Source organism: Simochromis diagramma, unplaced genomic scaffold (assembly GCF_900408965.1).
Source record: "Simochromis diagramma unplaced genomic scaffold, fSimDia1.1 OVJJ01000603.1, whole genome shotgun sequence".
Taxonomy (NCBI): domain Eukaryota; kingdom Metazoa; phylum Chordata; class Actinopteri; order Cichliformes; family Cichlidae; genus Simochromis; species Simochromis diagramma.
In genome coordinates this window covers 13,815,781-13,833,178 of record NW_024387414.1, presented here as the reverse complement: position 1 = coordinate 13,833,178, position 17,398 = coordinate 13,815,781, and the positions used below count along the sequence as shown (strand labels likewise).

The 17,398-nt window shown below is 40.0% G+C and overlaps 1 protein-coding gene across 1 annotated transcript in view; it reads left to right on the top strand.

Annotated features, from left to right (window-relative positions):
- The window catches only part of smyd3 (SET and MYND domain containing 3), a 95,185-nt gene that overhangs the window by 25,741 nt on the left and 52,046 nt on the right, over positions 1-17,398 (top strand). Inside the window, exons 2-5 of the mRNA XM_040012100.1 lie at positions 2,618-2,681; positions 2,855-2,962; positions 3,243-3,300; positions 5,615-5,769. Coding sequence (XP_039868034.1) covers positions 2,618-2,681; positions 2,855-2,962; positions 3,243-3,300; positions 5,615-5,769 — 385 coding nt within the window. The remainder of the gene's footprint in view (positions 1-2,617; positions 2,682-2,854; positions 2,963-3,242; positions 3,301-5,614; positions 5,770-17,398) is intronic.

The following is a 17,398-nucleotide window of genomic DNA, read 5'->3' as shown; positions in this document are numbered from 1 at the left end:
CAATCTAATCAAATGTGCCGTTTTCAGTAAGATAAGCCCCGGCTTAATGTATTTAAATCCATCATAACATTTTTTTCCCATTATCTCATATTTCGTGTGTGAGCTCATAATACCATCCGCTGTCAGATTTAATTAGTAGGATTTTTATTATTTTCTCTATTTTCTTTTCTTATTATATGATAAATCCATAAAGACTTGCAACTTATTATTGTATATTAGCTCACGCTAAACCAGCCTTGGGGTGTTCGGCTGTCAGTGCTTATGCTCCATTGTTGGTAATGTGAAGAAATTCTTTAGCGAATGAAATGAATGCTAGGTTCTAAGCACTCTGCTTTGTCATTTGTTTCATGATTTCATGAAGCATGTGTCTGTCATACAGTGGTCTATGGAGTTAGAGGGGTTTTTTGTGGGGTTTTTTTTTTTTTTACTGTCTCTGTCTTTTTTTTTTAAATTTTCTTTTCTTTTGTAGAAAATAAGCGATGAGCTCCTTGGCTGTAAAATTAATCCTGCGTAGAAGTCTGAGAACTACAGTGTGAATAAACCTGCGCCTTTAAGTATAAGATGTGAAACAAAGACTTTCTTTCAGTGGGATTAAAAATCTGTAGCACCGTGTAGAAACCTTCTCTGGTGCTGATAGCTGTTTTCTGAGACTCACTTCAATCTGTTTTCCTCCCATGTGACAGGTCAGGCAGGTATTTTACTTTTTGATCCATTTTCCCCGACATGAAATACTTAGCACTTATTAACAGGTATCTGTGTCTGTGCATTGCAGCCATACAGTTTATCAATACATCTTGCTAACCAAGCTTGCTGACCTTGGAAACTGGTCAAGTGGAGGACAAAAAGAAGAGGCAGGTCTAAAAAGCTACGTACAGCAGATGAACACTATCTGAAGGTCATGTCCCTAAGAAATACTAAAGAAATCCATTAAAAACCTGACAGAGGACCTGAGAGATGCATCTGGCCCTTCAGTTTGCTGTTTACTGAAGCGTCATCAAAAATGTCTCAGTGGAACGGTGACTATCAAGAAACCACCTTTTGTTAAGGAAGGGAAATGGTTAGAAAAGGGGGCAGTATGTACACAAGAACTCATGAAGTGATACATTTAGAAATGTTTGGTTCAAATCATCCATATCTACAGAGGAGGTCAGGAGAGAGCTACAACTTTGAGTGTCTGCAAAACTGAGGGTCTGTGATGGTTTGGGCTGAATTTCAGCCACTGGTGCTGGAATTTTGAATGCAGAATAGTTCTGTCAGGTTTTGATCCACCATGCAAAACCATCTGGGAAGGATCTGATTGGCAACAGCTTAAATTTTCCATCCATCCTTATTTATAAAGCACCTTAAAACACAAAATGGTGTGCACTGGAATTAAATAATAAAAATACATAAGATATATATTTATAAAAAAGATTTTTCAGTATGACAATGATCCCAAACACACTGTGCTAATTCAATAAAACCATACTTGGATAGAAAAAACACAAGGGGACACTGTAAGTCATGGATTGGCCTCTCCAGAGCCCAGACCGCAATATTGCTCAAGCATTGCAATCATCTTGACAGAGAACAGAACAAAAGGCAACAACATTCAAAGAAGAGCTTTGAATGTCCTCCAAGAAACCTGGAGAACTTTTCCTGAAAACTACTTAAAGAATAAATCACTGCACCTATTTCTCATTTTCCTAGTAAAACATAAAGAAATGAGGGATGGTTCAAGACATTTGCAAGTATAATAAATAATTGATTTGAATAGCCTACATTGACTTATGTGTATGCACTCATACACACACACACACACACTGAAAAGATTCCTGTGAGTCACAACTTGTGTGTTTTAGTGATGCCCCCACTACTGGCTGTAATTGGCCTCATGAAGCAGGCTGACACTGCGGTGCTCCGGCTTGTTATCAGGCTGACAGACAAAGTGGAAAGGACAGCAGTATCACTCAGAGAAATGCAGCAGACCTCGGAGGCATACGCATACTTACAAAAATACACACAAACACCACCACAAGTGGACGCACAGCTGTCACATGTCGCCGTTCCGACACAGGCAAGTTATGTGATGCGGTGAGACTAACTGATGGTGACGGTGAGGAGAGTGCACCTAAAGTATTGCCCTTAAACGACAATCGAATTGGAGCTGGGTAGACAGATAAAATGAGATAATGGACGCACACAGTCAGTTTAATGCGATGAATAGAAAAGGATAAGACGACATCCTTTCACGGTGAAAGGTCAGTACAATGACAGAAGTATGCTTGAGCTGATTTAGGGATTTGTTTGGTGATGCTGAATTTTAACTGTCTCAAAAAGTGTTTAACATATATGGAACAGCTGAATGTTTTTGTTCAAACACTACAACTATCTGTCAGTACAGGAAGACTGGCATCGCAAGTTTCGAAATCTAAAATCCTGGTCCCATTCCAGGCCACCAAGACCTTTTAAGTCATCTCTAGCACTTTCTTCTCTCAGCTGGAGCGTTTTTGTTTGTTTTTTTAAAGACAGTGTTTCAGCCTTTGAATATTTTATGTCTTTAATGCAACACTTTCTTCTTTTTAGTTAAGAATGTGCGCAGAATTAACACAACTTTTCAAAAATTCCTTCTGTCTAGACGTGAGAGCTTGTTGAGGTGTTCCCAGTGCAAGACGGCTCACTACTGCAATACCGCGTGCCAGGTACAGTGTGTGTGTTTGTGTGTTTTAATCTTTTGGGGACAAAAATCAAGTTCTCATAATGTAAATCATTACATTTTAAAGTGTACACTTTGTTTATGGCTTGTAGCCGGGGTAATAATGGCTATGATGGATGTGTCTGTATACATCAGTGTATTTATATCCTCCTTCTGCAGAAACAAGCATGGTCAGGCCATAAGAGAGAGTGTAAATGTCTGCAGAGCCTCCTACCCAGACTTCCCACTGACTCAGTCCGTCTAGCTGCGAGACTCATCTTTGCCTTGGTATGTTGCTGGACTTTCCCACTGTTCAACTCAGTTAAACTAAATGTGCTCAAAGAAAGCTGCTTAATACCTTTCCTTTTATGCGCCATAACAGGCGGGCATTCCTGCTCTCAGAAAAACCAGACTTTAAAGAAATCCACGTCATGTTTTCTCAGTGTATGAAAGTTTCAAGGACTTTATCTGGGAGCAACAATACATACAGCACATAATGCGCATCGATAAGAGAACAATATTTCAGTAACACCAGAGTGAACTGCTCAGCTTCTCTTTTTCTATGCAGTTAAGTCCGTCTAAGAGCAGCAGTGAGGAGCTCTACACTCTAGAGGAGCATGAATCACGTAAGTTTGTCTTGCAAGTGTCTGTGTGCGTTTTACCTCACTGTAATAAAGGTTATTAGAAAATGTTTGCTCTTTCACCTGTGTGTTTATTTATATATATAGAGAGAGCGCGTGTATATATAATCCAGTGGTAGCCAAATGCAAACTTTTTATTTTCAGCTGGGCTCATTCCTGTTTTAGATGCTACAAGGTTTTCTTTAAAAAACCAAAATCACTGATTTGAACCTTTACAGAACAGGCAAAATGATGTTGACATGTCTTGCTACACTTATTGTAAGTGTATCATAAGAGCTCTAAATTTGCAACTTAGACTATTTTAAATGCTGAAAAGCAGAGAAGTCCAGAGCTCCCTCTCTCCGCCCACCTTTTTCAGCTCATCAGGTGTTTCTAGGTGAGCTAAGACATGTAGTCTTGGGTCTACCCCGGGTAAGACATGCCCAGGACACTTCACTTGCCACCTGGTGGCATCCTTGCTAGATGCCTGAACCACCTCAACTGACTCTTTTCAGTGTGGAAGAGTAGAAGCTCTACTCTTAGTCCCTCCTAAAAGGCTGAACTCCTTACTCTCTCTCTCTAAGGGAGAGGGGCCCAGCCACCTTTTTGAGGAAACTCGTTTCCGCCGCTTCTATCCGTGACATCATTCTTTCAGTCACCACCCGGAGCTTGCATCCGTAATTGAGTGTAGGGACATTGCTTGACCAGTAAATTGCCACTCATGCTCAGCTCTCTCTTCACCACAACGAACCACTACTGCACTAATCCGACATTCTCATATTCCTCCAGCAGGAGCACCTTGCAACATGCCACCCAGTGACTCCAAGAAGGCTGCGTACTCTGAACTTTTGTTCGGCAACTACAGATAGTCGAGACAAAACGGTGCAGGGCAACAACCCTCTCGGCTACCGGAGAAATCTCCAACATTCAGGCAGTGACCTGCTTAGTGCACTTATGTTTTCTGGAATTTGACAGTGATTATAATTAAATGGCTTTTAATGGCTTTTTAACAATAAGTTAGTCCACTGAATACCTGCACAGTGTTTTGCTGGAGGTTTCTTCTTGTTAAAAGGGAGTTTTTCTTTCCCACTGTTGCCAAAGTGCTTGCTCTTAGTGGGTCGCATGATTGTTGAGGTTTCTCTGTTGTGTTACTACAATATAAATGTCCTTGAGGGAACTGTGGTTGTGATTTGTTGCTGTATAAATAAAATTGAATTGAATCGGATGCAAAGCAATTCTCATTATGCACCCAAAAGACCTTCAGTATCAACATAATAGAAAAAGTAATAATTCATCTCAGAGAATGGATTTTTATAAAAAGACAATGTGGTTCCTGGAGCCAGTAGGTTTTTCTCACTGAGCCTAGCCCCAAGCAACTGGGCCCCGCTTCCTGTGGCAAAGACAAGTTTTAACTGTGGCTGAGTGAAGAACTGGGGGACAGATGAGCTACTAGAAGATGGATCACTAAAAAGTTGTGCATCTAGAAACAAAACATCAAACTTTTCTCTCTCATCAACTAAGCCAGTAAAACAACAGGCAGTATTTCATCTGAATGCGGTGCAGGTCTCGTTGCTGATGGCAGATTTGGGTAACTGGCAGGTGATTTAGTGTTGGAACTGTATCCAGAAATACTGACTAAACAGACGGAGCAGCCATCAAAGTGATCCTGTGGTTCCCTCTGTACCACTAGAAATCCAAAACCCAAGCTCTTTTTCTTTCCATTATTCTGAGATTTTCAACACAAACCTGACAAACTGAATGAGATGCCCATGGCTTGTCTTGATTACCCAGTTTCATACCAAAATAAGCAGAGGATGCCTTTTCCCACAAACTCTGTTATGTTTTGTTGCTGTTTGGATATAGTGAAGGATCCACATGTTTAGCATCTGGATCATGTTTACAGTTGCCACTCGTCAAAAAACATGATGCGATAGAGCAAAATGGATTTTTTTAAAACAAATGTTAGATTTTATACAGCGAATATGATGCAGGACAGTGTGACGGGTTTAACGATATTCTGCATTTATCTGGCAAAAGTCTCATTGAGATTGAAAGTCCCTTTACAAATGTGATTTAGCAGATGGCGTCAAACATTCTACCTACTTTACACATTAACAAATACGACTGTTAGATACTAGAAATAAGTGAAAACCTGCATCATATGTTATAAAATATCAATTTAGGTCCATTTACAGGCAAATTTTAGGAGTCCTCACATCATCACCTTAAAGAACATTACATTTTTACACCAGGATACCTGGATTTTATGAAGTGTTTCAACTACATTTGTATGATTTTTAAAAAAAAAATGTTTTTACAGATCTAACTTCTATGCCTGAGAAGAAGAAACAAGGTCTTTCTCAGCTGGCGTCCATGTTAGAGCTGTACCTGCAACAGGAAGTACATGACCTGTTACAGGAAATGGGATCAGCACTGCCACCTTCCTGCCAAGAACCCCTCAGCCTCATTGCCAAGGTCAGCTAAATGCACGTTTGCTTTTCTGCATAGTAAGAACACCTTGACACCCTCATCATGCACATGAATACGCAATCAAATCCCGTGTACCTCCATAAAAAGACACATCACCTCCTCCTTGACTTATCCCACCGCACGTCTGAGATCTTCCGAGCATTCGTAATCAGATCCCCTGTGTTTATGTATTCCCAGAACAACTTCAGGTCTCACTCTCTTAAAACGTACCAGCTGTCTTCGGTGGAACTGAAACCACAAACTCCTGTGTGTTTATCTGCAATTTGCTCTTCCTCTGTTTTCTGTTAGCTTGTGTGACTCCTCGTCATTTCATTGTGTTTGAATTCCATCTTGTGCGCGTGTTCATTGTGTTTTTCCCAACACAGTGATTGCATGCGTGTTTCTCGAATGATTATGAGCCTTTTGATAACACAAAGGCGCAAATAAGCACTTCTTACAAAAAACTGTCATGATCGAAACAAAATACACCAACTTTCTTCATCCAACTTTTCTACATATAAAGCGTCATTTACATTCGACTCAAAGGAAGTCAGATTTAATCAGTGGTTGTTGTTTTTTTCAACAGATAGCTGTGGATGTATTTCAAATACTGTACTCGTAAGGCGAGAAAGGGCAAAAGTGTTTTGGGTTTTTTTTTTTGTTGCTCTTTTACGTTTCGCTGAAGATCGTATAAACAAACCAGACTGCTGTTAGTAGACTGTTCTGTGGACACGTGGCTAAGATGGAGGTTTTGGGTGTAAATCAGAAGCTTCATGTTTGGAGAAGGGAAAGCTTCACATACCAGTATAAGAGTCTTCCCCATTTATGAAAAGCGGTGGGAAAATCCCAGCTTGTTCCTGTTTTGTTGTCAGTGGGCGAAAAAGTCTCGGCATCATTGAAAGAGCAATACATTTAGAATCATGCACGAAGAACAAGATGTCAGCACCTCCAGCAACAGAAACTCAAGCTGGGTGGTACAACGCACACAAGAGTGGTGAGAGATGTATGGAAAAATCTCACTTATGACGTTAATTCAAGAGAAATTAGCTGTTTACTTGAGAAAACCCACAAAAACCCAGAGTTGCACATGTTCTAAACTTCAGAATGATTTAATTTCCTCTAAGCTGATATAAAAGAGTGATCAGCTGTGACTGGAGATATTTAGTTGCAGAAATTGCTGCTGTTAATGTTGTTTAAGGTGATCTCATCACCGGTATATGTGACACATATTATTACTGGTAATCCTTCTTAGTGGAAAGTTTTCCTTTGGTTAGGGTCGCTCACAGGTCACTCACCAGGTTCACCCACCGGGGGGTGTTTACAATTAGAGCATTTGTGCCACAGTGCAGTGACTCAGCGTCTGACTGGAGACACCAGCTACCTACAGACAGACAACAGGCTTTTTTCTCCTTTGTAAGCCCAGCCACAAAGGCCTGTATTCAAAAGATTGGCTAATGGAGAGGAATGTAAAGTACAGGAGTGCCTTGTTTTTGTAGAAGCACTTTGTGTTAAAATGGCTGTCAGATCGGACGTCGCCTTTATGTCCATCAATTTGTTTTGCTCTCTTTTCCTTGGTTGAGCCTCTGCATGCGACATGTTTGTCTAGAAAACACAAGATTTCGACAGGCAGTGCTCACTGACCTTTAAAAGCTTAAATTATAAAGTAAAATAAAGAAGTCTGAAGTGTCTAATTCAATTCAATTTTATTTATATAGCACCAATTCACAACATCAGTCGCCTCAAGGCCAAGTACCATCTTCAAAACAATCACTTGAAGCCTGCAAATCTGGATATTTGGCATGCAGACCTGTGCCTCGTATAACAGCTGAGTTTTGTTGGATATGACTTATTCGTAAAGAGTTTATAATGTCAATGAAATTCACTATATAGTCATTAAATTTTAAGAGTAAAGCCACTCATGCTCACACCTTTTACCTTGGTAATATACACGTGATCAGATCTTACGAGGCTGTGAAATGACGGTTGAGTAATCGCTAACGCCGCTTATTTACACTCTCTGCATCTCTTATGTACTAAATCATACACTGCCATCATATACTGATGTGGTCATATGTGATCCATTGGACTAAATCTTTGGGTCTGGTACAGTTGGGTTATCAATCATTCATAATCATGAATCAAGCATTATGCATCTGTGACTGCGCTGTTCCTGACATATTATTCAGTTGGATTTTAAAACACTGCGCCAAGCTTAAAATGAAACCATGATAGAAACACATAAGTGTGGCGTCCTTCCTAATGCCACATGAGCTGTCTATGAAACCAGACGAGGTGGCACAGAAAGCAGTGGTTTAGTGTGTCTGAGAAATATCAGGGAGAAATGGCTGTCCTGCAGCGTGCATTATCTGTAATGTGCTGCATACTGATGTGAAACCTTTTTAACTACCTTTGATTGATTGATTGATTGATTGATTGATTGATTGATTAATTTAAAATATCACCTTCAATAAGATAGGCTAATAAATAAATGTGCCACTATCCAAAATGGTGACTTATCGTCTGCCAATAGGGGGCACTGTGATTGCATGGCCAACAGCTGTATTTGTAGTGCAAAGGAGTCCTTCATTTCACTTTTGCTCTCTTATGTTTCATATTTGCTTTACCTCCCCTGCCTCTGTTGTTTCTACCTACTGTATGTTTACAACAATTGTAAGGACAGTCAGACCTACTCTGTGCACTTCTGCCTGTCCTTATATTTTTGTCTCTCTCTTTGCTCATTATTCTTTTTAATGCAGCCCTTTCTTCTTCCCGTCTCCTCCTCTTGTGGTCGCTCTCTTTAATGGTCCTAGTACATAACAAATGAGGAGTTTATTATTGTGTACTTGGAGCATTCACTGTGCTTAACAAAACAGGTCATTACTGTGAGTGTGCTGTGTGTGCGTGTATGGGCATTTGTGTATGTATACGTGTGTGTTGGAGTTCCTCTCGTGTGGGGGTTTGTTTTCTTTTGTGCCATAAAACCATTCTTTAGGCTAATAGCTGCTCTATCCTGTGTGCTAATAGTGTCGTACAGAAACATACATGCACGCACGCTGACGCACACAAGGAAGCAGTCCCACATCATCATTACTGCTCTTAATACCCCCAAGAAGAGCAAGGAGGGAAGTAGGGAGAGTTGTATTTGTGTGTGCTACTACTGTGTACTGTGTACTGTCTGCGTATTCACAGTGCTGGGGAAAGGTTTTAGACACCTAACGTATCCTCGTAACACTATCACGGAGCAGCTTATCAGATTCTTTCTGCAGCACGATGGTGACGACAAACATGGAAACAGAAGAGCAACATCTTCAGGAACGCCTCCTCAGTAGAAGGTCTGCGTGCAGGAAGACTGCAGTGGGCATGCATCGTGTCTGTCCATGTGCTGTTTTTTTATCAGACTGCAGCAGTATAATAAGCGCAAACATGGAGCTCTAACTGTGCTGCTTTCATTGTTTCTTTAAAGCAACTTCCCCACTCTGCAGTGTGTGTGTGTGTGTGTGTGTGTGTGTGTGTGTGTGTGTCTTTAGATCTCACTGTGTGTGTCTCATCTTAGATACTTGCACATATTTGGATTTATGTGTGAATTTCTTTTTGTGCTTATGTGGTTAGTTCATCTTTGCCTATACTTGTGTGTATTGCTTAGGTAAATGTGTGTGTGTTCTCTAACCAGCCTGCGAGCCTGCGTGTGAACTTATTGTTATGCTGCATCAGCCCTCGCTGCACTGAGACCCATTTCTCACACAAACTCCTTACATGACCGACATGTTACCCCATAAAAAACACACTCCCTCACCCCTCTCTGTCTTCCTGAACCTGGCTCTGTGCGTCTTGTTTTTTCCTCTCTCGGCCTCACCCGTTTGCTCCGCGCCGCCTATCATTTCTCTTCTTCATTGACATTCGCCCTTCTCGTTCCCTCTCTGCCCAAGTTTAGCTTTTGATATGAGGGTTATAAATAGCTCTTTAAAGACACCTCACAGGGCTGTTCTAACAGTCCAGTGCCACCTTTTGAATTTTGAAATCTTGACTTAAAGTAACTCAGAAACATCATAGAAAAGTCTCGCGCTTTAAAGCATAAAAATACAGTTTGTACTTTAAGATGATGTTAATGATTTGGAGCAGTGTGCATACAGTAATGCTTACTGTAGCATTATGCACAGAGATGAGTGGGTGGTTTAATGTGTAGTCTGAAGATAATTATTAGTGAATATGCAGTTCCTGCTTGATGAAAATATAATATTTTAGTATTAATAATGGGGGAAGTGCTGAAACATGAGCTAGAAATGCCTCATCTATAGTAGCTACCTGGAGACATTGTTACACAGTGGAGGGGGGAGAAGTTGCCCTTAAATACATAGATGCAGTTTACTTCAAATGTGTTCGAACTACTGGAAGCACTCTGTTTGGTTTAGGGAAATGGTGGAAGCTTCAGAGGCTGTTTTGCTGCTGCCGAACAGAAAAGAATGTCTTTTGCAGTGAAGTGAAATGGAGTGTTGAAAACAATCGTCTGTGGATCTTTTTTTGATTGCTGGAAATCTCCACTCCCATTTCCTTACTTGTTCAAGCTACCCGCTTCAAGTATTCTGTAATCAAACTGTGCATAGCATCCCTGTGTTGAGGTGACACACTGTACGCTTTGCACACAAGCGCGTTACTGTAGTCCCTGCATTGGGTGAATTCCCATAATCTTTTCTGCATAGCCAAAAAGCTACAAGAAACATCACTGTGGGACCATGAATCCAGCTTCACACATGTCTCCGGGACACAGCAGGTGTTTGTGTTCGTCTGCAGTACTTTGGGCTGTGTCCCTAATATGGTGCATACAGCTGTTTATCAGAGGAACCTTTAAGACCTTACTGTTGGAGCTCCATTCTGGCTGTTCTGTCTTTTATTTAACGTGAGCTTAAAGAAAAAACTGGCTCATCTATTGAGAGAGTGTTAAAAAACAAGAATAAAAGCTGTAGATGGAATATTGGGGGGGTAAGAAGAATGTGAGAAGAAAACGTCAGAAACGAGCAGAAGAGGGATAGGAACATGTACCTACTCGCACCTACTCTGCTTGATAAAAGGTTTGAAGTAGCTGTATTTATGGCTCTGTGTGCATGAGGCCGTAACTGAGACTCCTGGGAAACACACACGCACACACACACTTCTACCTACCTCTCTGACCAAGGTGGAAGCAGGGCAGCTCTCTATGGAAAAGTATGTTGTATTGTTTATTTCCCATATATAGTTACAATTTATCATGGAGGCACACACACACACACACACACACACACACACACACACACACACACACACACACACACACACACACACACACACATCACCACCACCTGATGTCATGTGTGGAGTGTGGCGCCAATAAATTTACACCCCTGCTGAAACTGCTTCACCTTCAATTATAGCAGCAGGAATGAGGAACGTGTGTGTGTGTGTGTGTGTGTGCCGGTGTAATCCTCAGTGTGTGTGTGTGTGTGTGTGTGTGTGTGTGTTGTGTTGATTCTTATTTTTTGGTCGTTATAATTTTTGGTCTGTTTGCTTGCTGTAATGTAACTTGTGTATATCTGTGTGTAGGAGTAAATCTGCGTGTAGACAGATGTGCGCTGTAGGTGTGTGAGTGTAACTTGTTGTTTCTGTGTAGGAGTAATTTACTCGCATGGCTTTTCCTTATATTTATTGGCCATCTGTTGAGCAGCTAAGTGGGATGCAGACGCCATCAAACTACGGTACCGCAACAAATGGAAAGGTTGTCACTTACCAAACTTTTTGCATGGGTGAATGAAGTAAAACTTCACATTTTTTCTAAATGGATCGACTAAGGAATGCAGATGCATGTATGCAGGAAGGAGAGGGGATGTATATAAATGAGAATATTGCATTTTAATGTTTTTGCCTGTACCATAATGTTTCCTTTTGCTCTTGTGGATGCATGTTTGCCTGTATCCGGCATGTGAAATCATTAAAATAATCCTCTTGTGTATGTCTTAGTATGCTCGGCCTTATCTCTTCAGCATTTCCCTGATCTGCTGTTGTAGCTGCCAGTGCCATGGGTTCTACCTAATTAGCTTAGGCTTTGCAAAATCTCACACACACGTACAGCTTTGTGTAATGACTTGGAGTCCATCATCATGGATGAAGTCACAGACAGTATAATGTGAAAAGAGAGCAAAAAACCATTTGTTTAATTGACTTAGATTGGCTGCATGTGTGTGGGCTCTCGTGGGGAAGAGGTGAGGAGAAGAAGATGAAGAAGGGGGGGAAGGAAAGAAAACAAGGCGCTGAAATGACTGGCGGGCCATGGAAAAGGGAAGGAAACAGGAGAAGATGCAGAAAAAAGAGAGCTTGTGAGGAAAAAGATTTCAACAATCAAGATCAGAAACAGGGTTGAGGAGATTTGGAGAAGAAGAGTGGAGGACACAGAAAAAAGGGACACTCTGAAAGGACTGACTATAAATTGTTTTGAGTTTTTGATAAATCTGCATGCCAGATTTAAAATTCTGCAAATTGATTTGACCTGCAGTGTGCTGTAGAAGACGGGGATGTATGCTACATGTTTGAGCTGGGGGTAGGGTTAGCTTAATGAGAAGCTTTTGGCTGCAGCAGCCGCTATCTCTCTCTCTCGTCTCCTTTATCATCCCTCATACTGGCACTGCTCTCTCCTCTGTCGCTCCGGCATCTACAGTAATTACTGTTCTTTGGTGGTTAAGAGGAGTGTAGACGGGGATAGAGCGCGATAACGTGCCAAAGTGTGAGTATTTGTGTATTTGTGTAATTTCCTCCAGACTTTCCTCTAGAGGGATGTTCCAGGAAGTGTGTTTCCTAAGCTGTCTCTCGCATATTAGCCTTTCACACCAGCACAGTGACCTGGCAAAGACCTGTTGAAGTAAAACGTTCTGTGCATGTGTTCCAACATGAGGTCATGGATCGCATCCTGACCTTCCACCAAGCATTTCAGCCTGCTCAGTCTGCTCAGCTCTGTAATAAAAGGATTTTTAATGGGATATTTCAATAGTGAATTGTAGTTTAGCATGTTGTTGTCATGTTACACAATCCTCTCTCAAATGAAAATATATTTCACATGTTTAATCAGAGTAAAGATTTTCTATTTACACAAAAATGTCTGTGAAGGAAGGGAGGGAAATCCTTAAATCTTTGGCTGTTACACCTTTTTAATCCCTTGTGACAAATTAAATGATTTGTGATGTATTTGTTTTGCATTAAGGTTGAAAACAGAGGGCAGCATAATTATATGCGTACATGTTGACATTTTTCTTGCACTGATTGGTCACTTGCCTTCCATTAACCTGTGGGTTTATCATCGCTAATCATCATCACTCCTGTACTCATGATGCTTTTATTAGTTCTCTCACACAGGACATATAAAGACTATGTGTTAAATGAAGGATCAGCCTACTATTAAACGGTGAACCATGTTGCCTGTTCAATTTTAAAATACCCTGTGTCATAAAAAATGTGCTTTTATAGGGTAATTGCATTATTTTATTCACACCGTTATCTGATCTCATTCCAAATACCTGGGCCAAAACCACACTATCTGCAACACATTAATATCACTGATATTATAATACGAATACTATAATACTAAAGTTTTCTGCCTACATGGATATAGTTTTCTTAAAATGTTTCAAATTAACTCTAAATATTTTAAAGACATACAGTCTGATTCCTTATTTACCGCTTTTTAAAAATAATAATAAAGACTGCTAACACACACATGCACACACACACACAGGCACACATTTGTTTGTAACTGATTGGACAGACAAATATGAGACCAAACAGCTTTGGGAAATTGTTTAATCTGGTTATAACAGTTCTCCTGCCCCCTTGGGAAGCAGACTGTAGGTATGCCAGATGGCCAGTCTGCCACTGAAAGTAGCTTTTTTTTTTTTTTTGTTATAATTTGGAGCTTATGTTTGGGTGTTGGCTAAATAATTGTGAGTATTTTAAGCCATTTTCCCAAAGCGTGTATTTGGGTAAATTTCTCTGGTCATCTGCCTTGTGTTTCCTGGGTGAGGCTGTGCCCTGTTTAGAAGCCTTAACACTTAGAGCACATTGTGCAGGTTACTTTTGCATACATTCAGTCATATACACAGTAATTTGGAATTAGCTTTTTTGTGCTGTTCCCCACTGTGTGGATTATTTGTCACATAATTAAAAACACTGAGAAATGTATAATTTGGATTTTCCTCTATTTAAGATCCCGCCGCTGTCGCCTTAATAAGTGCAAAAAAATAGTATAAGGGCATCATATTAAAAGAAAAATACATGGAGAAAATTGTTGTTTACACTGTTGTTAGCATGTATCAACTAACAGTTTGACCATTTGCTTGCAAAAAGTCCCATATGGAAAAGATATATATAAATCTTATAAAGTTTGTATCTGTCTTGTGTGAAACTTGTATGAAAAGCATACAAGAGTGAAAACAGATATAAGATCCCTTGAAAAATTATATAATGAAACTTGTATGTTTTGGATACTTACTAAAACAATATATGAAAGTAATGAGAAAGTGGCCACTTTCATGAGTAAATCATGTAAGTTTTTACTATTTCTTTTCCAAATGGGGTAGTAGCAAAGCTATGACTAAATTCTTTGAACAGTCCCAGGTTTCCATATACTGCGATATGCAGGTGAAACCTTTAATCAGTGATGTCATGGGGTAAACGGTATATTTTTACTTTGGTAAATTGTCAATTTCCCATGTCCCCTGCTGTTTGCAGGAATTTAATGGCACCGTGTACATGAAAGTTATTTTCAGCTTTTACAGTTAATTTGGATGATAAGGAGTGATAATATTAACATCACTGTGCTTAAAGGCCACACATTTTCTGTCCCTTAGCCAAATGGCCTGTATATCTGAGTCTAAAAAATCCTTTTACAGGACGAAAAAGCTAAGAGCAAAGTGTTAGCCTCAGAAATGGTGATCAGGTTTGCAATCGGTGCTTTGGTTCATGAAATACGGCTGTAAATATAGAATTTCTAATGGTACAGCTACAATACAGGGTTCAAGTACGCACTCGTCCACCCACCCATCCTCTCTTCCTGTTCACCTGTCTGCAGGTCATTAGCGGGTTAGGTAAAACTTCCTTGTCTTGTGGAGGCTGGGGGAGGGCAACTGCAGCCTGTAAAGTATCCAGAGGAAGAATGCTTAACCATCAGTCCTTTTATTTCCATCCTGAATATAAATGAGTTTCTGCAGGCTTCGTTCCCTCAGTCTCCCTCTCATCTGTCTCTCATCTCTTTCTTTCTCAGTCTCCTCTTAAACCACAGCCAAGCATGAAACAGCGAGTGCTGTTCAGGGACAGTGAGTCACACCTTCCCTGACTATCAACTTCTCACTCTCCTGTGTGTGTGTGTTTGTATGGGTAACATTTGTGTTCCTGCAATCTTTTTAAGTGGAAATGAGCATGAATTTTCTCAGAAACCCAAAAAGCCTATTTGCTGTAACTTATTATGAAGAGGATTATTTTTAGAGTCAGGGACAGGAAATAATCGCGTGTTTGTGTTTTTTATGTTCACTTATTTGTTGTCCCATAGTGGATGAGAGCTCGGTAGCATTTTGTTTCTGGTTTCTGTTATTTTCCCTTTAATGGGCATTCATGCTGTGCTTCCTCTTGTTAAACATCAGCAACTCGTCAGGAACACAAATAAGACTTTGTGTGTGTGGATGCAGATAAACAGGCACACATTTTATTCTCTCCATTGTGTCATCTCTGCTTGCCGTGCATAGACAAAGGAGCAAAAATTAGACATGCTGTTATAAAAAAACAAAACAAAAACAACTTATATTGTAGGCTATAATTTCTCCCTAAACACTAAGTTGCAGTAGTTTTTTTTAATGATAACATTAAAACTTTGTGAACTTTCTTGCACAAGACAAAGATAATCATTTGTGTAGCCCACTTCCATACTATACGCCAGGTACTGTGGTAAATGTAAATTCAGTTTTGAACTGAAACCTGGTTTTTAATTGTAAATAATTAAAAGTCCCAGCATTTTGGAAATGGGGTTATATATTTGCACTTAGAGTTATTCAACTTGGTGCTGATAAGAAAGTTTGTGGTGGTATCATGTCTGCAGACTAAATATGCATTTACATCCAACTGCCTTACTTAGTCAAACTTGAGTAATGATTGTAATTATTGGAAGTCATATTTATATTAACATTTTCTTTCCCCCCCCCAAAATTGGGTGTTATATAAATAAATAAATCTCAGCAATCAAGAATTCAATGGGAAGAGCACAGATTATTGACCGAAAAGTTGTAGGTTGATGCTTAAGCTTGTTACATGCACACTTTTCATTCTAAATGGTAACACTTTTCTATGTAGATTTTACAAAAGCCAATAGTAAATTGATCCAGTTTTAAGAATAAACAGACTAAAATAGGATGACAACCTCACTACCGCTAGGAAAAATTGATGGTAGCTCATTGCAACCAACCGGTCTACAGCAACTCCAGTCCTCGAGAGCTACTGTCCTGCAGCTTTTAGATGCATCCTTGTTCCAACACACCTCAATCAAATGAATGGCTTGTTACCAGGCCTTTGCTAAGCTTGATGGCATCCTGAAGAGGTATTTCAACCATTTGATTCAGCTGTGTTGGAGTAGGAATGCATCTAAAAGCTGCAGAACAGCTCTCAAGGACTGGAGTTGGAGACCCCTGGTCTACAGTGTGTCTTTTTGCAGCAGGGGACCCCGCTCAACTGGTTTTATTCTGGTTATATTCCTGTTTAAAAACAAGGTTGCCAAGTGCCTATGTGATTTTGTGGTTAAACCACTGTCCTGCGGCAGCTATGTCAGTAGTTATTGAGGAGGAATTTTTGAATTTCTGTTACCAAACTATGAGGTATTGGCTAGATTTCAGATGAAAGTAGCAATGTGAATTTCAGTGTATGTAGAGAGCAACAGATTTGTGATTTTCTCCAGTTTATCACAGTTAAATGTCGTATTATCACAAACAGATTGCACGTAATGGCCAAGTTGACGCCATTTAATGGGAAAGTGATAGAAAACGGATCGCATACTGACTCCGTGTGTTTGGGTCCCTGTCTTTGAAACAACCCCAAAGGCAACAGGACTCCAAGCTTGTGGTTGCAGTAATTTTGGTCATGTTTTCTTAAAGTTGCAAACACCTCATTCCCAAAGATTTTGCACATTTTCAGAGCCACCAAGCCTGACTGATTGAGTAGAGGTATGTGCTCTCTTATGTCTCTGTCATGAAAATATAGTTTATGACTCTATAACTTCACCTAAAACAGTGACCATTGTAACAGACCAAATATTTTTATTCTAAATAAGAAAAGCAGTCCAAGTTTTCCAACAGGTGTTCAGTTGGGTTAAGATCTAGTGCCTGCAGAGGCCATAGCACATGATTTTCATATTCATCAAACCATCCAGTTTTCACTCATCCCATACAGATGTGACACAGATGATGTTTTGAAGAGGAGAATGAGTTATTCGTTAATCATAAGATTAATGCAAAAAGTGCTTGAAAGGCTCAGTAAGAATACAAAAGGATACAAATGTTTCATCTCAGCATAATGGGGATCAGTCGCTACAACTTTGTATTGATTTATTGAGTTTTGACCCCTCACTCTAAGGGGACAA